The sequence below is a fragment of the Branchiostoma belcheri genome, unplaced genomic scaffold, assembly GCF_001625305.1.
Source record: "Branchiostoma belcheri isolate BF01 breed outbred unplaced genomic scaffold, Haploidv18h27 scaffold7, whole genome shotgun sequence".
NCBI classification, from domain to species: Eukaryota; Metazoa; Chordata; class Leptocardii; order Amphioxiformes; family Branchiostomatidae; genus Branchiostoma; species Branchiostoma belcheri.
The window spans coordinates 123,662-145,543 of NW_017804353.1; the positions used below are offsets into that span (position 1 = coordinate 123,662).

General features: G+C 40.8%; 4 protein-coding genes across 5 annotated transcripts in view; 1 reads left to right on the forward strand and 3 right to left on the reverse strand.

The window, feature by feature from the left end:
• Positions 1 to 1,101: 1,101 nt before the first annotated feature.
• LOC109484697 (phospholipid-metabolizing enzyme A-C1-like) lies at positions 1,102 to 3,399 on the reverse strand. Its single transcript, XM_019788045.1, has 3 exons — positions 2,990 to 3,399; positions 2,086 to 2,281; positions 1,102 to 1,673 (listed from the first exon to the last, which is right to left on the reverse strand). Exons 1-3 carry the CDS (start codon positions 3,385 to 3,387, stop codon positions 1,587 to 1,589), a joined length of 681 nt encoding a protein of 226 aa, XP_019643604.1. The 5' UTR covers positions 3,388 to 3,399; the 3' UTR covers positions 1,102 to 1,586.
• A 1,042-nt stretch (positions 3,400 to 4,441) lies between these two features.
• On the reverse strand, positions 4,442 to 5,763 carry LOC109484436 (transmembrane protein 203-like). The gene is made up of 3 exons (XM_019787686.1): positions 5,630 to 5,763; positions 4,857 to 4,992; positions 4,442 to 4,637 (listed from the first exon to the last, which is right to left on the reverse strand). The coding sequence occupies exons 1-3, from the start codon at positions 5,761 to 5,763 to the stop codon at positions 4,500 to 4,502; spliced, it is 408 nt and encodes a 135-aa protein (XP_019643245.1). The 3' UTR covers positions 4,442 to 4,499.
• A 1,887-nt stretch (positions 5,764 to 7,650) lies between these two features.
• LOC109484750 (NADPH-dependent diflavin oxidoreductase 1-like) lies at positions 7,651 to 18,498 on the forward strand. The gene is made up of 14 exons (XM_019788120.1): positions 7,651 to 7,785; positions 8,616 to 8,693; positions 8,983 to 9,080; positions 9,964 to 10,062; positions 10,339 to 10,440; positions 12,122 to 12,328; positions 12,816 to 12,937; positions 13,521 to 13,693; positions 14,150 to 14,305; positions 14,828 to 14,942; positions 15,244 to 15,390; positions 15,787 to 15,905; positions 16,245 to 16,339; positions 16,748 to 18,498. The coding sequence occupies exons 1-14, from the start codon at positions 7,651 to 7,653 to the stop codon at positions 16,890 to 16,892; spliced, it is 1,791 nt and encodes a 596-aa protein (XP_019643679.1). The 3' UTR covers positions 16,893 to 18,498.
• A 597-nt stretch (positions 18,499 to 19,095) lies between these two features.
• The window catches only part of LOC109484729 (uridine-cytidine kinase 2-B-like), a 6,429-nt gene continuing 3,642 nt past the window's right edge, over positions 19,096 to 21,882 (reverse strand). Inside the window, exons 4-7 of one of the 2 annotated variants that reach the window (XM_019788090.1) lie at positions 21,456 to 21,553; positions 21,014 to 21,062; positions 20,589 to 20,703; positions 19,096 to 20,185 (exon numbers count right to left, since the gene is read on the reverse strand). In XM_019788090.1, coding sequence (XP_019643649.1) covers positions 20,591 to 20,703; positions 21,014 to 21,062; positions 21,456 to 21,553 — 260 coding nt within the window. In that variant the 3' untranslated portion in view covers positions 19,096 to 20,185; positions 20,589 to 20,590. Of the gene's footprint in view, positions 20,186 to 20,496; positions 20,704 to 21,013; positions 21,063 to 21,455; positions 21,554 to 21,882 lie in introns of those variants that run through there. The other variant, XM_019788091.1, reaches the window with a different exon arrangement.

The window sequence follows — 21,882 nt, forward strand, 5'->3', positions numbered from 1 at the left end:
TTGTGATGAAGAAAAAAAATGTTGAAACAGTGCGTATGCCAACCTCTTCTACAAGTGCAACTAAATGTGGCATATTTTGTACAAATTTAGCCGTACACAACAGTAGTTGTCAGTGCCTTGTGCTTTGTGTATGAACCTTTTTGTGACGCCCGTTTGTAGTAAAATCCATGTATTCTTGTCTCTCATTAAGGCCATTATAGTGAAACTATTTTTTTACTGGTTCGACTGTATTGATAAGCGGAAAGATAAAAATGCCGTGTTGATGTAGTTTTGTAGAGCAGGTATATTTGATGTGACCGTTGCTATGCTGTGAAGCACAGTGCGTACGCTACTAGCATCGTTGTATTAAAAATGGTTCGAGGCTCCTTTCGAATTTTTTGAGAGCAGAAATGTGACTGTTAAAAGCAGTACAGTATTCTTATTGAGGTACTAAAAATGTGGAAAGTTTGAGAAGGAAAAGTGGTATGAAGCCATGAAGTGGAAGCCATAATGCACATTTGCTTCCAAGTACTAGTATGTGAATGTGACAATGTTTAGAGCTGTGAAATGAGAGATATTGTTACTGAGGCCATGTAAAGGGAAAAGCTTATATAAAGTGGCCACCAAATTTTGCCAAATTGTAAGGAAATAAATTTCCAACTCAATGAAATATGACAAGAATGATTTGAGGTTTAAAATGAGACCTTGATTTGACTGAGGTGAAGCACTGTCTGCAACAATATCTGATGAAAAGGTTAAGTTGTGAAATGTGCATGGCCTAAACAAGAAGTAAAGAAATGAATTTATGACTGGAAAGTTTGTGATTTAATTGATATCCATGGAATATTGAAGACACAAAATTGTTCTATATTGATAAGTTTGGTATTTGTACATACATAAGCAAGAGGAAGGTGTAAGAATTTCTAATATGCCAGACTGATAACTGATAAAGCATGGATAGGGGAGCATGTCCCGGTGTTACAGAGATGTATCGTATTGGAACTGCCTTTGCCGTGTTTTGATGTTAATAAAGTTGACAAACAAGTCATTTTATGGTGTGGAAACTCACTTCATTGCACATGTTTATATACACAAATACACACAGGAACATCCAAGATCCAGTATGTTGTATATATATATATATATATGTAGCTCAGATACATTTTCTTTTCATTTTTGTTTTTATTACCTAATACCTATATCAAGTAACTTGTACGTATTTTAAGACACCAGTATTCGCACTGATTCAATGGGAAAACAACATGATAGCAATTAGCATAATGATCACATATTTAACGAAGAATAAGAATATAGCATAAGCTGTACAAGTATTATATTAGCTAAAACATGCATGGTATTGTGTTGGTCGCTTTAAGTTTAATACATATGTACATTTACTCGGTAGTGACAACTTTGCATAGTTTCAGGGCACACTGTCTAGATTGGAGTTTAAGATACATGTACAAGATTTAAATCATCTCTAGTAGCTCATAAATATTTGGAGGGGAAACCTCCGTTCTTGTTTCTTGCTATACACATACAAATTGTTTACAAGTAATAGCTGTGCGTTTACATCGACTTGTGCTCAGTCATTCTCCGTCCTGACGTCACCGCCGGCCGAAGAACATACTGAGCAGGAACCCGATGATGAGGCCGCCGGTGACTCCGCCCACTGCCGCCACGGCGTTGTTCGCCTGAAAAGGGGAGGGGGAACAACATGTTGTTACTTTGACACAACCAGTAAGGCCACAGCAAGAAATTTTTATGACATTCTCCGCAGAGTCCAAATCTAATGCAATATAGCGAAAAGAAACAAGTCGGGCCAAAAAACAACATTCCTACATTTTCAAATGTTGACACTATAAACCATGTTAATCAAGAAATGATAGATGATGTGTTTACTGTCAACTATTACAACATCCATTTGTCACCGAAACAACTTTGGAAAATAAGTTTTTCATTTATTGTGTGTAATTTTTTTTTTTTAATTCAGTGGGAACATCACACATACACAGCCACCATCACATATAAAAGGATTGGAAGCGCAGTACGTTTTGATGACGTGCTGAAATTAATTTTTTAAAGTATCATGTTCGCTGACGTGACCTGATCGCTGAACCCTCCGGACCGCCCGTATCGGGAGGCGGTGACGAAATGTTCGCAGTTCCTCCCGACCACGTCGTATGACATCTCCATCCCGACGCACGACACCGCCATTGCCACCACCTCGTCCGGCTCTAGGGGTTCGTGCTTGCCGTCCCACTTGTTGTTTACCCGGCACCGGTCGTTCCCAGCCACGTCCCTTTTATATATATACAACATACAGTACTGACGGTCGGTGAAGGTTAGACGTCCAGGTAATAAGGTACGGTCAGACGTTTCAGGTAGCATCCACTACCTTCGTCAGTGACACTAGAGAACTTGTGCAGAAATGCAGGTTTATAAGAACTATTGATTCATATGCAAATAAGTGATCATAATGATTGATAAGTTCTCTACTGTCACCGAAGAAAGGTAGTGGATACTACCTGAAACGTCTGACCGTTTCCAAAAATCATATCCAGTTACTTAAGTAACTTTTTTTGTTATTTGTTTTGAGTAACAATTAAGGACATTGTAGCGCCACGCAACAAAACAAATTAACATATAAACGCATACTGCGCTTGCGCGATAAACATACAGTGCGCCGAAGTCCCACCACCCCAAGACATTAAATAATACTGCATGTAATGTTCACCAGGTTAAGAAAATGTAATTGAACAGGAGTGACTTTTATAACTGAAAAATATCGCCGTCAATCTAAGGATTTGACCTTCTACATCTGCTTGTCGGCCTGACCTGACCTGCGCAGTACGTTTATTGTTGTTCTCTAGGCTCTAGACGTGGTCTCTTGGCACTGGTTTACGCTTGGTTCAGTTCAGAGTCAATTGTCACAGGCTCTCTACTACTATCTAACACTTGGTGACACGTTCTGCCGACGTGCTTTGTATAATATAACCGGCGGGCTGACCTGAGATGTTGTCGGCGTACCAGCGCAGTCTCCCCGAACACGCTGGCGGAAGATGCGGAGGAAGAGCTTGGCTTAGAGCCTCCAGGTTTCCCGTCGTTTGAATCGACCCCAGTGAGGTGGACCACGTCCCCCTGCCCGATGTACACGCACCAGTGGTAGTACGTCCTGCGGTCGATCTCGATTAGGTCTCCGCGTTCGCAGTTCTCCAGGAGCTGGTGCCAAAACACCCATCTCCCGCCCATGGCGACCTGCAGTGCCACTGACCTACCGATAGGAGGCGCTGCTGCACCACGTCCCCCTGCCCGATGTAGACGCACCAGTGGTAGTACGTCCTGCGGTCGATCTCGATCAGATCGCCCCGCTCGCAGTGCTCGAGGAGCTGGTGCCAAAACACCCATCTCCCGCCCATGGCGACCCGCAGTGCCGCTGACCTACCGATAGGGGGCGCTGCTGCAGTGACGCAATACAGCAGCTATTTCGTGAACATTATCAGATTGATTATTGCGACACTCCTGCGTAGAACTCTTTCAGCTGATCACCTTTGTTTTTGCACCAACTCCACTGGCATTAACCTCTTTTACCTGGACGTAATACTAATACCCCTAGCCTCTACCAGGCTTCGGGGGCGGCTGGAAGGAGTAAAATTTGGCCAAATAGAGAGATATTATATAACATGCCAGGGGAGATGGTCTGCTACATGTAGATGAGAGTGCATTTTGCCGTGGCAAGATAACCAACACACGCACATACACACACATACATGCACACATGCACATACATACACACACACACAAGAAAATAAAGGAAGCTGAAAAAAGGTCGATATTTATTTGAATTTTTTACTGCAACAATGTAACTTCACTTTAAGGTACTTACATTTTTACAAGCAAGCAGTAATCTGCCAAGTACTCAAATCTAATTGTTTATTACACCATAAGAACAACAATCAAGCACACAATTCTACACTTTTAACCAGTCTGTGTTCATACACTCTTGATAGACTTATTTGGTATTTCAAGACTGTGAATTATTATCTACATTAAAGCCTGACTGTGTGGTATAGATGTTGGAATGAATGCTAGTACATGTAGTACAATGTACATGTATTAACATTTTATAATTTAGTGTCCAATGCTCAACAGTCAAAAGCACTGGGCCAGAAAAACACCCTTGTGTTGGGCCCATTGAATACAGTGCATGTACCAATGTGTAAGAAATTATTTGTCAGAATCCTGGCGTGATTCACAAAAATATATACAACCATGCATAGAAAGTTTTGACTATATAACACAACATACAATGACAGTACTGTACAGTGACAAAGTAAGTCCATTTTAACATATCTATAACTTATGAAAGTGAATGTCTTTTCTGAGAACTCTCCAGTGACACTGACGAAAGCTAGGGAATGCTACCTGAAACGTCTGACCGTTTCAAAAATCATATCCCGTTGTTTGAGTAACTGTTTTTGGCATACCCGGATGCCTAACTTCACTGACGTGAAAGTCTTTCAGTTCCCGACTTGGCAGGCCCTGATCATGAGCACCTGCAGCAGGATGAAGACAGGAGACATGATCATGGCGAATGTCAGGTTGTTCTGGTCCTCAAGCTTCTGACACAGAAGCATCTTAAAGGCAAACAGCAACACCTGGGGGAGAGAGAGAGAAAGATTTTGTAAGTTATAAATGAAATAAATTGTTTATTTGTTTATTAGAATTCACCACAAGTACAAACATACAAGTGGAAGGGAGGGAAAAACAGGTGTATTGACACCTTTAAAAGTTGTCCTCCCAAGCACAACTATATAAATACAACTGCAATTGTTGACACGAAAAGCAATTGTTGACATGAAATGAAAGCTTAGTACCAAGACGACAGCGCTCCAAGCCGTGCGTATTCCCGCAGTTCTCAGGTCTCCCTCCAGATTCAGTCTCAGGAACACGATAGAGGAGAAGTAGGCGTGGAGGCCGTCACTGGCGAACAGAGGGATGAAAACGGTCCACCTGTAAAGGATATGGCCTTTGTGATTATGGTATTACTATTATTCAGGGCTTGAAATTCATTTTTGGAAATAGGTGCACTGGTGCACCCAACCTAAATAATTGTGTGCACAAAAAATTTTTAGGTGCACCATATAAGATGAAATAGGTACATAGAATGTCTGACTCAGCAAAAACTAATATGTTCCATTACTGAAGAGAAGTACTGTCAAATTATTTTATTATTTTTCTGACACTGTATAATTTGTATATTAGACCTATGGTAACTCTCTCCATAATTAGCGTTAAACTCCTTGTAAAGCATTAGACCATATACCTGTTAGTCAAGTAAACATACAGATCAATAAATAGGATTTCGCAGAAGTAATCGAACTACATAACAGTGGGGGGTTTATAGGCGCTACCAACTGACCCGGCCGAGGGGTCTAGACCTTTTCGGCCGAGCGATTAGAGCATCTGGTTATGGAGCTCTGGTGCCCAGGAGGTCATGGGTTTCAAACCCCTGCCCGGGACCAGAAGGGTTTTTACTGGCTCCTCCTTGCTTCTTACAGAACTGGTTTGCATCTCCGTTTATAGTGATATATATAGACGTTTTAAGCGCTAAGAGACCAAACACCCCTAGACTTTAAGTATTACACACCAGGTGGTTGATAGAACGCCCTCCAGCTTTAGAGCCAGTAGGATGCTGAACACCAGCAGAGACACCACGTGAAGCCACAGCTCGAAAGCCGACAGTCCGATCCACTGGATTACTTCTTTGAGAGAAAACAACATGGCTGGCTGCCGACGATATGTCTTCTTCTTTCTGACCTCTACGAACCACCACAGTGGCTCAGTAGCTCCGTAAGTGTGATGGTTATGTTGAAAAGGCGATGCAAACGCCTTCGGTTCTCCAGCGAGAAGCTATTTCTTTGCTGCAGTGTTTCATGGATTCAAGGAGCTGTGGTGGTGGTCATACAAACCCGACATCGCCGCTTCCGTAGCTGCCGTATCACCAGAAAATTTTACGATGTTCTTTCCCACGAAAACGGGCTCAAATTGTGCCACGGGCGACTCTGGAACCGGTAGAAGCGACCACAGTCCTTTCTTCTGAAGTTTATGATTAAAAACCTCGTTCTGTAGTCTCCTGGTGTATTTTTCTCCAGCCTGTTTCGGGAAAAAAGGTCGTCGATGTCTCTTCCAAGGTATGGCGGAAGTGATTTGTCGGAGAGAACAAAGGTCAACAGATTATACCATTGAACTGTACAGGTAGACACTTTTCCTAATGCAAATTATTTATATTCATTCTATGTATATTTAATCGATAATATAGAGTCATGATTATCACCTTATTCTAATAAAAACAGTTAAAATAATTTATTAATTTCTGATGGACTAACATCTTTCAACGCTCCCCGTATTAAAATATCATAGCCCCCCTAATTTCGAATGGCAGTTTCCAGTATTTCAGGTCACGACAGGTCACCGAAGCAGTGGCAGTCCAACTCGTGAAAGTGGACAAGAGATAGCGGTAATTTTATTTCATTGTTTCCTGCCCTTAACTAAAGTCAGGTAAATATATAGTACAGACTCATTTTACACCCTGGAGGGATTCCCTCTATACTTGTGTAATAGATAAGTTCCCAAGCTTTAGACATTTGTTAGATGAAACTTGACAAACCATGTAACGTTATCATTAGCTCAATATGTTCGTACAAGAAGCGAGAAGAAGCTGAACCTGTAAATAGTAGAACACATTAGTTTATATAGTATGTAAGTGTCATTGCTGTATTCTTTTCCCTGTTTACCCATGACCTGTACTTAGCTTGTTAGAGCACAAACGTAAAATAATTAGGTCTTTCATTCATTCATTTAAACCTTCTTGATTATAAGTTAACAACAACCACCAGAAATTACAATCTCCTTGGTTATAATACTGTACATTTTTGCGGAATGAAACATGTGCTGATCAAACACATGAAAATGTGCCTTTTTGGCAAATATCACTGTTACCATGGCAACACATGTGTATAATAATGTAATAATTGTGTATGGCCCAGTCTATGTTGTAATGATAATGATATTCCTCCTTCCCTACAACATGTACTAGTACCCACCTGCTAACCATAAGTGCCCTGTATCTCCCAGCAAACAAGAGCAATTATGTGTGCCCTCTAGCAGCCTTGTTAGGTATTACAGGATAGACTCTTACATGTTCCTTAGGACAGAAGGACCAACATTTTCACTGTTCCGTCGGTGAAGGTTAGACATCCAGGTATTGATATCCATCAAAAAAAAAAGTTACTCAAGCAACTGCATTTTGACTGTTTCCAAAATCATATCTAGTTGCTTGAGAAACTGTTTTTTGGCGTACATGTATCTTCATTGATCATTGTTTATTTGTTAATTACACAGTAGCATCATCGTTGCTGTTGACCTCGTCTGTAAGCGACGGACTCCCATCGGTTGACAGTCCTATACGGGGGAAAAAGTCTATAAAGGAAAAAAATATCCCTACCTACTGACCCTAATTTTTTCAGGACTGAAACAAGAAACACATTCAACATTTTTTCCTTGACCCTAGGGCAAAGAGACCAACATTTTCATTGTTTATTTGTTTATTACACAGTACTTATGATCAGCATTGGTGTGGACCTGGTCTGTAAAGTGTATTAGTTAGTGATGGACTCCCGTCGGTTGACGGTCCTGTACGGCAGCCAGACCGGCACAGCCCAGGATGTGGCCGAGCGAGCGGCGCGGGAAGCCAAGAGACGACACTTCTCCACCAAAGTACTCCCCATGGACCAGTATCCTATTGTGAGTGGAACCTCCTACTAGTAGCCTCCTTTATAGCAGACACTTTAAGGGTGCACAGCAGCCTTTCCTGGTTATACATAGATTAATTCAGTTCTATAGAAGAAACTGGCTTCAATCAGAACTGATATAATGCTACATGTATGACCAAAGAGAAAAAACAGTTCAAGACATGCGACTAAGGCCTAGAAAAAAATGTTCTGGTCACCCAGTCGACTCTAGCAAAAACCCCTGACCCCCAGGCCCTTTTTCAGCCGCTGACGATAGACATAAAATTCCTGATCTGACACAGTAGTGCATACCAGTAACGTTACACTGGACCAAATCAGAACTGGATGCAACACTTAAGTTTAAGTAAAAAAAAAAAAAACAACAACAACAAATACCAGTGTACTGATGCGTTAATTATATTAACTGCATTGTTGGATCACATTGGCTAAAAATTTACAACAATGAAATATCTTCTTGATGATTTATACATTATACTAAGTACCTAATACCAGCCCAGAAGAGAACAAGAAATAGCCACGCATTCAAGTACCAGAGTTATCAACCAAGGATTGAGGTGTTCAAGAATTCATTCTTTCCTAGAACTATCGCAGAGTGGAACTCACTGTCACCAAGTACAGTAGGGGCACTGTCAATAGATAGCTTTAAACAATGTCTAGAGCTAGAAGTTCAAGGGTTAGGTGTAACAAGTCGATCGGTGTAATATAGCCAGCTGCCGCCGCGCCGCGTGCCTGCGAAGCTGGTGTGTTACGCCGAAAGGCGGTTATACCGGCTATACAGATACAGATACAGATACAGATGTCACATTATATTTCACCTTACAGGCCTCCCTTATCCATGAGCCAGTGGTGATATTTGTGTGTTCCACTACTGGGCAGGGGGACGAACCAGACAATATGAAGGTAAGCATTACTTTGAGTTTAATGGGTGAAAACCTAAATTTATTTTTTAACACTTTAAAAAAAATCTGTCGCCTTTGGAAGTTTGGAAGACAGTGCCATATATTATGCTGTAGCCTACTGTAGGTGCCATCTGATTTGTAACGGTAACCCTGAAAATTTTTTTCAGTACATAAATAACAATACTGCCAATTTTTGTAGATTAGACTCCTGGCATTTTGTTTCATGAATCAAGACTAGTTATAAATGATGGTTCTAACTTAATCTAAGTGTTTTAAAACATTTTTTCCAGGTATTTTGGAGGTTCCTTCTGAGGAAGAATCTTCCCTCCAACTCCCTGTGTCAGCTCAACTTCGCTGTGCTGGGCCTGGGGGACTCTTCCTATCAAAAGTAAGTCAAAGTAATCTGGAACCAATTTAACTCAGATGAATTCTGAAACAATCTTCCACTGGCTGTGACAGAGAAGATAGACTTTTATAACTTATATACAGGTCCATTGTCCAGTAGCCTGGTATCCAGTCTTACGTGAATGGGGGTGCTAGTATTGGGGTGTCCAGGCAGGTTGTGCCTTCGGGGGCTCTAATAGCTTCCCCCGCCCAGTGCAACAGGCCATCCCGGTAGGAGTGTTACGCTAATAAGAGACAGTATGCTTGGGGATTGGAGGGCTAGTCAATCTTTCGTGAAATACACACCGGGAAGCCTATGTGAGGCGGGCGGGACAGAGCTCTTGCAGCCCCGACCACGATCAGACTTGATACCAGGCTATCTGTTCAGGGAAATTCTAGCCCTTTTCAACAAGTATAGTGAACAGTAGACCATGGCTTAACATCATCATCATGCCATCATATTTAGGACTGTGACCATTTTCAGTAGTGTGCATGTTGATGCTCTGTCTACTGTGGATGTCTCCTTTCCTCCCATAGTATAAAAACTAAGTCCCCATAAAGTAATCAGTTTACATTAGGTTGCAGCCGAATATTGTGTGTGTCTGAAGAAATGTAACATCATGTTGGCTCATTATTATGAAAAACTTAAACTGTTCTCCAACTCAAAATTTGACTCACCAGAAATTTTCAACTGAATCACTCAGTCTTCCTCAGCTATCTGACCCAAATGCTGTGGACCCGTGATTTTTCCCATGAAAATTTCTGGTGAGTCAAATTTGAGTTGGAGAACAGTTTAAGTTTTTCATAATGTAATTTACCAACTCAGATGAACTTTTTGGCTCATTATTGTTGAGACTGAAACATGACTCAAAATGGGGGTCTTGCAGGTTCAACTTTGTGGCCAAAAAGCTCCAGAAGAGACTACAGCAGCTGGGTGGAAACCCCCTCCACACCCTCGGACTGGCAGACGACCAACATGATCTGGGGTAGGTTATTTTCCAATACTATTATACATGTATAATGTTTCGATGCCTCTTCCATGTCAATAAAACAGGCAGGTGCTAACTGCCATGTTGCTGTCCCTATCTGCATTTCAACAAATGTATTAGTTATGTTATGTATGTGCTTTCTTCCTTGTTTTTGAGAAGGTGACAGGTGGTCACCAAAATATCGACTAAATACAACTTGGTTGTGTAAAGAGAGTCTCTTTATTCAGTGACATACCAACCTGATCAAACTATTAACAGATATATTTGTTGCAGACCAGATGCAGTGGTGGACCCGTGGCTGGGTGTACTGTGGAACAAGGTGATGAGTTTGTACCCTCTGCCTCCTGACAAAACTATCATCAGTGAACACATCTTGTGAGTAACTCTTCCTGTTACATGTATATTTGATTGTGTAATATGCAAGTATACAAAATATAAAAGAAATATGCATGCTTACCGAAAATAGAATTGTTCAAACATATTATGACATCCAAGCACTACAATGTAATAAATGAAAAACTATATAAATTTGTCCATACATGTGTCAAAAAGAGAGAAGAGATCCTGTAGACAGATCTTGTAGATACATCCTGTAGATAGATACGTAGCACAGAAATGTAACACCTGTTTCTTCTACACTTGTACCCAAGTTATCTAACTTGGCATTTAGCTCATGTAGAGCGTGAATATACAATAAAGTTCATTGTCATTGTCATTGTCAAATATTAACCTTCAGCCTGCCAAGGCAGTCGTTTGCCAAATTTGTCTTGGCTATTGGGTTAGGCACTAGGGAGATGGTTAAAACTGCAAGCCTTTCTATGTACTGTGGATAATTCTCAGTGACTTTGCTTCTCTAGTGGAGGGACCTAGTCTGTGGCTATAATGCCCAAGGATGCCAGTGCTTAATTTGACTTATACTGAACCTAGATTAATAAAAAAAAGGCTATCATTGACATTGACCATACAGTCAAACCTGTACGAGTGACCACTTATTTGGTGATCCCTTAGAAAAGTTTTGTCCCATTGACAAAGCATTAAGAATTCTGTCTATAGTGACCACCTGTCCACATAGGCCAGATTTTATTAGTCCCCTACGTGTCTTCTAGCCTGGGTACCATCCTGGTTAGTTTACGTCCACGCCCACAGTCGCTGGTTGGTTGGTAGCGACTGTGGGAGCAGATGTAAACTAACCAGGACAGTACCCAGGCTAAGTGTCTTCTTTTACAGTGTTGACTGTCTATAGTATATTTCTTGTATTTCCAGACCTCCTCCCAGGTACAAAGTACAGTTTGTGGATAGAGACCAGCACAGTATCAACGGCCTGCATGTACCTACAGACAAGACTGGGTCTAAACCTTCACAGAATTGTCCGTTTTATGCCAGACTAGTGTCCAATGTATAGTATATTTCTTGTGTTTCCAGACCCCCTCCAAGATACAAAGTGCAGTTTGTAAATGGAGACCAGGACAGCATCAACGGCCTGCATGTACCTACAGACAAGACTGGCTCTAACCCTTCACAGAACAACCCGTTCTGTGCCAGACTAGTGTCCAATGTATAGTATATTTCTTGTTTTCAGGCCTCCTCCCAGGTACAAAGTACAGTTTGTGAATGGAGACCAGGACAGCATCAACGGCCTGCATGTACCTACATACAGTACAGGATCCAACCCTTCACAGAACAGACCGTTCTGTGCGAGACTAGTGTCCAATGTATAGTATATTTCTTGTGTTTCCAGACCTCCTCCCAGGTACAAAGTGCAGTTTGTGGATAGAGACCAGGACAGCATCAACGGCCTGCATGTACCTACAGACAGTACTGGCTCTAACCCTTCACAGAACAGCCCGTTCTGTGCCAGACTAGTGTCCAATGTATAGTATATTTCTTGTGTTTTCAGACCCCCTCCCAGGTACAAAGTACAGTTTGTGGATAGAGACCAGGACAGCATCAATGGCCTGCATGTACCTACAGACAGTACAGGATCCAACCCTTCACAGAATAGTCCGTTTTATGCCAGACTGGTGTCCAATGTATAGTATATTTCTTGTGTTTTCAGGCCTCCTCCCAGGTACAAAGTACAGTTTGTGGATGGAGACCAGGACAGCATCAACGGCCTGCATGTACCTGCAGACAAGACTGGGTCTAAACCTTCACAGAACAACCCGTTCTGTGCCAGACTGGTGTCCAACGACAGAGTCACCGCTCACGACCACTGGCAGGATGTGCGACTGATTAAGCTGGATGTGTCTGGATCTGGCTTAAGGTAATTTTATTTATTTATTTATTGAGTAAAGGCAAGAAGCACAGTTGCTTATATGATGCCTTCTAATAAAAAACATGAGTAAAACACAATGACAAAATACTTACATAATTACAAAATGGGGAAGAGGTATTTTTATGATTCTTATGACACTTTCTGATTCTGAAAAAGTGGATGAGAAAATGGTTACTGTAAAGTTGTATGTTTTGCATGTCTTCTGTTATGGAAGTAGACAGCTAACCTTACCTTACCTTAGACCTTAGATCCTCCCGCAACCTTGTTGCGTAGGTCGACTCCTTGTCTGACTTTTTTTCTCCAAAGGTTTCGGTAGACAGCTAAAAAACTCCAAAATTCTGAAGCCAAGTCTGGATCCTTTACTTGGGTGCAGGTAGACATCACAAATACCTGCACAGTACCAATTTTACCTGCACTAACCTGCATATACAGTTTATTTGAGCCCCAATAAACCATCAAATACCCCCCTCCACAGCCATGCAGCAGGAGATGTAGTGATGATCCAGCCTCCCAACCTGCCAGACGAGGTGCAGACCTTCATCCAACTGCTTAAACTCAACCCTGAGGACAGGATACTACTGCAGCAGAACGACCCAGGTTAGAGGAGATCTTACCCTGTGTTTACACTAGCTCTAACTGCCAGAAGAAGAATGCTGAATGTTGCTAGAAATGTTGAAAAGTTATTTCCATAATTTATCAAGTAGTAGAGTTTGAATTTTCTGTGAGTATTGTTTACCTGGATGTATAACCTTAACCAATGACTTGCAATACTGGTTGTGCTGCAAAAGAATGACCCTAGGTAAGAATGGCCCAATATACATGTACATGCAATTGTAGTGCTGAACAAAAAACCTGAACTTGCCATGGAACTTTTCAGCACAAAACAATATCTGAAAATGCTTGTAAATGTTTGGTGCTTGTTTTGGGGATATTGGAATGTTCTTTTATTCAATAAGTAATGTCTTTTACCTTGCTTATGTTTCAGACTTCTTTTTCAGAGCTTCATTAGTACAATGATGTTTGTTTAAGATTTTAAATGAATGTTACAATTGACAAAATTCAGCCTGGTGCTGCTAAGTCGGTTGAAAATAAACCATTTGATTGATTGATTGATTGATTTGGTTGATTGATTGATTGATCGATCAATTGATTGATTAATTGATTGATCCTGTGTGTCCAGACGTCCCCCTGCCCCCCACCCTCCCCCAGCCCTGCAGCATACAGCACCTGGTGGAACATCACCTGGACATCCATGCTGTGCCCAGGAGGTGGTTCTTCACACTTCTGTCTTACTTCGCTGAAAACGAACTGGAGAAGGAGAAACTGCAGGAATTCAGCACGGCAGAAGGCCAGGTGGGATTCAGATAGAAGAAGAACTTTATTGCGCAACAGATGTAGCGGGTATAACGTATGGCAAAATATACATACATAGTTTGTGGTGTTAACATACACATATGGTGGTGTTGAGAATATCTAACAGTTCTACTAACTGTAATAGGAATCTGATCTGCTTCATAAACAATGTATAACAAAAGAGAGACACTAATTATACTAATCTAACTCTATTAATACAATGTAGTAATAAATTGTGTCAGGAATTAATTACGTTTTCTCGTTTTGTCATTGAATTGTGTACAAATTGGCCTACATAAGTGGAAATGTTGACAGGGCATGATAGTAACATATAGAATATCTCTCGGTGGCATGTCAGGACTCGAACCCAGGACCTCTTGATTCCGAGTCGCGCACGCTGCCATTGCCACACGACCCCACTTGAAACAAACTAAAAAATTTTTGTTACTACTTTAGGAAGAGCTGTATGCTTACTGTAATCGCCCCAGAAGAACAACCCTAGAGGTACTACAGGACTTTCCTCATGTCACCAACACCATCCCTGTAGAGTACCTGTTTGATCTCATCCCACCCGTCCAGCCAAGGGCCTTCTCCATCGCTTCTTCTCTACAGGTAGGTCATGCTGCAGTTCTGATGAAATGTGCTAGGTGGGGCTCCTGTCTGGTCTACCGGTATTTTTAAATTCATTGTGTAAGCCCGAAATATTTTTTGGCATATTTGCACTGGTGCAGGAAACATAGAAAATTACCTGTACAAGACAAATTTCATTTGCACCCAGTACATGGATGGATGTATATTACTAGGTGCAGGCAGACATCAGAAATACCTGCACAGCTCCAATTTTACCCATGCTAACCCAGTATGGTATTTTGAGCCCTCACCAACAAAACTTGAAGTACTGAAATCTTTTTGAATGTCAGATGTGTGATCTAGATGAGATTTAGCTATATTGTCACAAACTCCTGTGTAAACAACTCCCATGCAATTCATCCTCTAGCTGCCAGGTGGAATTGGCTGTATAAAAACTGTAATGTATTGTTTAAAAATTGAATAAACCACTATTATAATTATAAACTATAAGATGCAAGATATTGCTTCTTTCAACACTGAATTGTGGTCTTCATTTCAAACCAGGCGAATCCCCATGAAGTGCACATCCTGATGGCTGTAGTGCAGTACAAAACCAAGCTGGTGACACCTCGCAGGGGGCTCTGTTCAACATGGCTGTCTGCTCTCAACCCACAGAAAGGTACATGGACTTAAAGTACTTTATAAAGATGTTCCTTTTTTTCTTCAAAATACGACAAGGACAATACATGTTGAGTGAACACCAGGCATCTACTCCTGCTGATGCTGTAGTCCACACACCATGAAACACACAATACTGAACTAAACCAGCAGCAAATACAAGTAATACAACATAGTACATGTAACATTACAATTATACTATAGTACAGTAAAGGTGATACTGTATTGAATTTCTTCAAAACTTCAAAATCACAGATAGGGAATGTCATCATGGCTGAAATAAGTGTATATTTGCTTTACAGATGATGTCAGGGTTCCTATGTGGATAAGGAAGGGCACTATCTCCTTCCCAAAGACCCCTGCCACCCCCGTCATCATGGTAGGACCCGGTACAGGGCTGGCACCCTTCAGGGGTTACATACAGGAACGTACCACTCTGGGCATCACAGGTGGGTGTCGAGACATACCTTTTTTTTAAATAGACAAAAACATTGTACATACCAACTTGGAGGGAGAGCAAGCTTACTTCGTTCAAGATCTCGCTCGAACCAATCCAGAAAGTCTCCTCCATAGCACTTGGTCCTCCATGGCCCTTTAATAGATGATTTTGGAATCAAAATTTTCTACATTTGATGTGTGAGATCTTGCTGTAGCCTGCAGGCACCCGTTGCTGTACCCAAGACTGAAGTAGTGAGTGCAAGGAGCCCTGTTACAAAATGGAGGACACCCAGGCTAATCTTGCTACAGCTGTCACTAGAAATATCCCTTCAGTTTTTTGACACTGGATGCCAATGCACTGTAGTAAAATCACTGTAGTTGATGCCAGTGTTGCATTCTTGGCACAGGAAATTTCTTGTTCTTTGGATGTCGGAACAAGGACAAAGACTTCTTCTGTGCAACAGAATGGCAGCCACTAATGGAGAAAGGACTTCTTACTGTGTACACTGCATTTTCCAGGGACCAGGTCAGTTTTTCAGACGTATTTTTTTACCTTCATGTATGGAGGTTTTGGTTTTTGTCTGTTGCTTTTTTGTGTGTCCATTCAGTATTGTGTGTTTGAATACAGTAGTGTCACAGCAAGTTAGGGAGGAAATAACGTGACCATAGACTGAAAGGAACGTCAAAATGGTCCCCTAAAGGCTGGGAAGAAGTGGAATATGAATACAGTAAATTGAGACAGTAGAATATCCACAGAATCAGTGAGGAATTCACAACATTCAATTAAGAAATTCACAACGATTTGCTGTCACTTTGGTGTAACGTGGAATTTGTCATTTTTTACACCCTTTCTTCACTCTTTCAGGAGGAGAAAATCTACGTTCAGCACAGAATAAAAGAGAATGGAGCAGTGATTTGGGACCTTATCCATAACCAAGAAGCGTGGATCTTCGTTGCAGGGTAGGGCAACTTTGATTTTTCATTTTGCAAAATTGTTTCCTTATTCTTTCAGTAAATGAATACTGGTGGAAATTACTTGCTTTCTTGTTTAAAGTTAAAACTTTTGATCCAACACAAAGAAGTTTTCTCACCTAGAGCTTTCAACCAGTCACTCTGGTCTTCCTCAGTAGACTGACCCAGTGAGGCTTGTCATGTGACCTCTTTGAAGTGTGACGTCAACACTGGGTCAAAGGTGTCTGGTAGACCAGAGTGATTGGTAGAAAGCTCTAGGTGAGAAAACTTCATGTTGGACCAAAAGTTTTAACTTTAAACAAGAAAGCAAGTAATTTCAAAAGTTTTAACTTTAAACATGTAACTCCCAACACAGATGTCTCTCTTTACTTACTTTTTCTGCTGTTCTGGTTGCAGGAATGCCAAACAGATGCCTACAGACGTACAGAGTGCCCTGCAGTCAGTACTGATGGAACATGGGAACATGGGGGAGACAGAAGCAGACAGATACATCCACAACCTGGAGCACAGGCGGCGATACCAGGTGGAGGCATGGTCATAACCCCACCACAACCACACAGTTTGGCTCAAATGAGCTAAATGAAATTTTTTATTTTAGAGAAACTGTTACAATGCAATACATATGGGACACAGACAGCTGTTGCTGGTGTTGTGTATCACAATCTGGAGCACAGGCGGCGCTACCAGGTGCAGGCTTGGTCATAACCCCACCACAACCGCACAAACCCACCGGAACTGTTTTGTAGTAAATGTTGTACATTTTGTACTTGATACCTTGTACTTAGCAGGGAAAGAATGTTATTTTATTGTGTAGTACTAGTAGTTATATCATTTCAACTCAGCACGTATTAACATGGACCCTCTATGGCCGACCAACTCCCCTAGGCAGTTACATTCTTTTTAGGCCAATTTCTGCTATTTATTGAGCCTGAAAAGGAGTCTGGTGGAGCACCAAAGACAGGTGTGTGTGGATGGTGTTCAGCACCACGGACAGGTCTCTGTGTGTGGATGGTGTTCCACACTAATGAAGTCGTGTTTCCCTATACATGGATGGTGTTCAGCACCAAGGACAGGCATTTACCTGTGTTTGGATGGTGTTCAGTGCCAATGAAGTTGTGTTTGCCTGTATAGGGATGGCATTCAGCACCAAGGACAGATGTCTTTTTTTGCCCGTGTGGATGGTGTTCAGCATCAAGGACAGGTGTGTTTGAGTGAATAACACCATGAGGAACAGAAAATCAAGAAAGGTGGAGAAAACTGGTTGTGGGATCATCTGTGGTGCCCCAATGGTCAAATAACTAAAGTACTCATAAGAAATTCAAACTCCACTACTGGATAAATTACTTACGTAATTTAGAGATTGAATTACCTATGAGTATTGTTTAGCTGGATGTCTAATCTTCATCAACGTAACTAGACTGAAGGATAGATGAGATGACAGAACACAAAATCAAGATCAATACAAGGCAATACCATGGATACAATTTTATTAGACGTTATATCATATGTAACAATGCTACAGAAATTTTTACATGCAGATTGAATACGTCACATACAGAGTTGTGCTTAATTGGCAACAATAAAGGCTGAGCAGTTCCTGGTGTGTGGATATGTTCGTAGAGATTGGAAAGTATTGCATCTGTTATTAGATACAAAGGCACTGGATTACACTTATGTTGAGTTCAGTTGCATTAGGACAGCAAGAAAACTGCTGGAATGCCCTTGGTGGTTAACAGTTTTAGTGTTACGGCACTACATATTGAAACGGCTCAATTGTAGCAATATCTCAGAGACAAGTGTAAGACATTTTGTTACTTGTAGCATTTAGATATTTCCCTTTTTTCGCATTGTAGATATTGACCATATCGCTACAACTTAGTACAAGTATTAAATAAAGTTCTGTAGTCTTAAACTTAAGTACAATACTTAGTCTAATTATAATAAGTAAAGGTAAATTTACTTGGTCAACATTTAAGTTATAGCAACCCTAAAATATGGTTATACTCTTGTTTTATATATTTTTGGCAGCAGACAATATTATACAGTTTCAACAGCGGAAGTATATCAGTTATTACAATATTACAATAAAGGTGTTCAACAAATGACCCACAGTTCACAATCTCATCCAACTTTTGAGAACTCTCAAAAATCCTAATTTCCGTAAATAATTTCATCAGGTTGGAAGAGATACTTAAGGTATAGATTTTTCTTCATACACAACCAGTAAGGTTGCAGAACTCCAGTCAGAAGCTCTGAGGAAGGTGTCTGATAGACATCGAAATGTAAGCAGGTCAGAACCTTACTGGTTGTGTATGAAGAAAATTCTATACCCTCTCAAAAATCCTGCTTTTGACCAAACTTCATGGTTGCCCTTTCGACTATACACAGAGCTCTACTGTCACCCTTCAAAGGTGTTAGAATGCCATTGCCTTGTTTGCCTCTTTTTCACTGATAATAGATAAACCTTTGTCTCAAAAATATAGACATAACTAAATCACAAAAGTAAGGCTGTCGCCACATATCTATACTATAGATAAATTCTTGATTGGTGGTTTGAAAAGCGATGTATTCTGGGTTACAGTAAAAGTATGAACTATAACTTATTTCCACATACAAAATGAGTCAAGACATGATAGATCCACTACCCATAGTGCCCCAGGTCTCCCAGCATGCAATGGGGTCAGTGTTAATAAGGTCTATTCAATGTCCAGGTCAAAACTGTTAAAATGTGTTGAAAAAGCAAAACAGATAAGATATTCCTGCTATGTAGGTAGTTTTGAGGTTTGGTTGGGGATGACAACTGACTGTGCATATATCTTTTCTGATTCTTCCACCATGCAATTGTTCAGCGGAAAGATCTACATGTATGTCTATGGGGAAAGTAGCTACATTGTAGCTAACTCATGTTTGACAAAAAACAGTCTGCCACACTTTTGCCTACGGACACCCCAGTGGCTTTAAACAATGTAAAAGTGCATGTATCGATAACTTTGGTTCACTATATTGGCACCATTTCAATGGGATAGTCTCCCAACTTCCCAAGCATAATAAAAGTTCCTCTAGTAAGTAATACCCTGTACATCTATGCACTGTAGGAAAGAACAGCTACCACATGAGACTTAGCTAAACTTCACTTACTGTTAATTGGTCTATCATAACTGATAAAGCTTAGAGACAGAGTAAGACAATCTGTCGCATTTAGCTATTTCCCATTTCTTATTGGCTGAAGCCTCAAGTATTAAGAACATTATTGTACATAAGTAAGACTCTAAACATAACCTTATAAGCTTACGTGTGAATGAATGTGGCGTGCAACAGAAAAGGGCACACATTTGTACAATGACTGCAACAGCTATACACACAGTACAGTGAGATGCTACATTTCTTGCAGAGTTAGCAAAAATGGCACCTGTATTCTGTAACATTTCTCTTCTTTCTTTCTTGTACATCAAATGGTAGAGATAACCTGAACCTTACGCAAGGATCAAACAAGACATCGTACAAAATGATCCACACTGTAGAGCACTGTCCTTCCCTTATCAGCTGTTGTGAGCACATCGGCAGAACGTACTGCACCTGCGCAAAACCCACAACGTATTGTGCACAGCACTTTGGCAGAACATCTCATATAAGGTCACATTCGCCCATATAGGGTTAACATCCGTCTGTAGTTTCCAAATGTTGTGTTGGAAAAACTATTTTCTGCAACAGGCAAAATTCTGATGCAACATTTGACGAAACATCCAACGGAAACCGAGAAAAATGATGGTTTCGCGCAGGTGCAGTACATTCTGCCGGTACATTGTGCAGTATGTAATGTAGGGAGCTGGTGAGTAGTGCTGCATACCGGTTCACTGGACTTGGATCCGGACTTGTAAGAATGTTTAGGTTCAAGTCCAAAAAAACCTAAAAGTCAAGAACCGAGTCCAGACTTATTACCATAAAAGACCATTTCACATAACCCTTTTCTTTCCAAACCACCTAATACCTTCCGTAGATTGCAAAATATTTGCTGCAAAATGAAGAAAACATTGCCATCGGGCATCGTCAAGTACCGGCCTTCATGTTGTGTGGCCAAAGTTTCACCCAGACAACATTGCAAGGTTGCCAACATGCAATTTGTTCATGTCATGGGTTTAGGTCCGGACTTACAAGTCCGGAACTGAACCTAAACCTCTGGACTTGAATCCGGACCTGAACCTAAATGTGGGTTTAGGTATGCAGCACTACTGGTGATACTCAGTGCAGTGGGATCTCCATGCCCTCAGAGTCAGAGCGGTTTCTCCCATTGTGTCTCTTCCACCCCCCGTTCATCAGGTCTTGGATGTGCTGCACAATCAGGTTTATGGCAACTGCAGGAAAAGAAAACAGCTTTATGTGCTTTATTTTCTCCATTAGCAACCATACATTTTGTACAAGTACAAACAGACAAGTATGTAGCTAGTCTTCCAGGACTTAGACATACATCATACAAACTACATGTGCCCCTATCAACTCCTGCCTGAACTTACTCTTAGCTTTGAACCTCTTGCATACTGAAGTAGCCATATGGCTAACTACTGTCTATTATTACTAGGTACAGAAATTTGCAGTACTGCATCTATGTCCATATAGACAGTTTCTTAGTAAAAAAGTAATAGAGTAACTAGGACTCTTGTTTACCTTTGTTTTCTACTCCTCTTGGAATGATGACATCTGCATACTTTTTTGTCTGGGGGAAAAACGAAAGAAAATTGAATGTGTTACCTTGTATCACAGCTACCTTAAGGAATACACAGTCTTTCCTCAAGAGATGATACAAAAGTTGACATGACTCAGGGTTTTTTCTAAACAGGGGAATAAGGGAGCTGCTACCACATGTAACCAGCCAGCTCCCTCATATCAATTTTCCAATTGAACCTTAGTGGGTACTTACACACCATTTAGTCTGTCTCAAAATGATCTTTTCCAAGTAAAGATGTAAAAACAATGCAACAATGCATTCTAGCATTACAAACTGGGTTACTCTCATTGAAAAATCCCCTCTCGGTCACTTCACTCCCTCGCCACGCTTGCAATATGCTCCCTGATGCTATTTTTTTCTAGAAAAACCCCTGTGACTTACAGGGAGACAGAATTCCTCGAACGCTGGTTTGACGAAGGTTGTGTACTGGACCAGCACATTCTCCAAGTCTCTCCCTCGCTCATTGATGTCCCTCAAAACTGGAAAAAAAAAATAAGAGATTTCAGACTTCTAGAAAGTATTTCGGGTTTTCGTGACTTTCAATGATGTGATGTTCAGAGGATTTCATTGACAGGTGCACAAAGTGCCACAAATTCCCCTCACAGGGTTTGAAGTTCATTTTTGGAAATGGGTGCACAAAACATTTTTGGTCGCACCCTATGTAACAAAACCTAATTACATGATATCTTAATTAAACAAGTTCTACAACAAAGATTTTATTATTTTTCTGACAGTTAGATGCCAAGAATATCCTGTATTTTTTTTTTTCTTTTTTTTTTTTTTTTTTTCAACCTTTATTTAACCTTGA

What these genes read in the sequence shown, in the direction of transcription:
- LOC109484697 (XM_019788045.1), bottom strand. Translation starts at nt 3,387, where the DNA reads ATGGGTGTTTTGGCACCAGCTCCTCGAGCACTGCGAGCGGGGCGATCT. An exon ending in GTACGCCGACAACATCTCAG is followed by an intron (nt 2,282 to 2,989) that starts GTCAGCCCGCCG and finishes TATATATAAAAG; the next exon opens with GGACGTGGCTGGGAACGACC. An exon ending in CCGGAGGGTTCAGCGATCAG is followed by an intron (nt 1,674 to 2,085) that starts GTCACGTCAGCG and finishes TCCCCTTTTCAG; the next exon opens with GCGAACAACGCCGTGGCGGC.
- LOC109484436 (XM_019787686.1), bottom strand. Translation starts at nt 5,763, where the DNA reads ATGTTGTTTTCTCTCAAAGAAGTAATCCAGTGGATCGGACTGTCGGCT. An exon ending in GGCGTTCTATCAACCACCTG is followed by an intron (nt 4,993 to 5,629) that starts GTGTGTAATACT and finishes TATCCTTTACAG; the next exon opens with GTGGACCGTTTTCATCCCTC. An exon ending in CTTGGAGCGCTGTCGTCTTG is followed by an intron (nt 4,638 to 4,856) that starts GTACTAAGCTTT and finishes TCTCTCCCCCAG; the next exon opens with GTGTTGCTGTTTGCCTTTAA.
- LOC109484750 (XM_019788120.1), top strand. Translation starts at nt 7,651, where the DNA reads ATGGACTCCCGTCGGTTGACGGTCCTGTACGGCAGCCAGACCGGCACA. An exon ending in CCATGGACCAGTATCCTATT is followed by an intron (nt 7,786 to 8,615) that starts GTGAGTGGAACC and finishes TTCACCTTACAG; the next exon opens with GCCTCCCTTATCCATGAGCC. An exon ending in TCAGCACGGCAGAAGGCCAG is followed by an intron (nt 13,694 to 14,149) that starts GTGGGATTCAGA and finishes TTACTACTTTAG; the next exon opens with GAAGAGCTGTATGCTTACTG.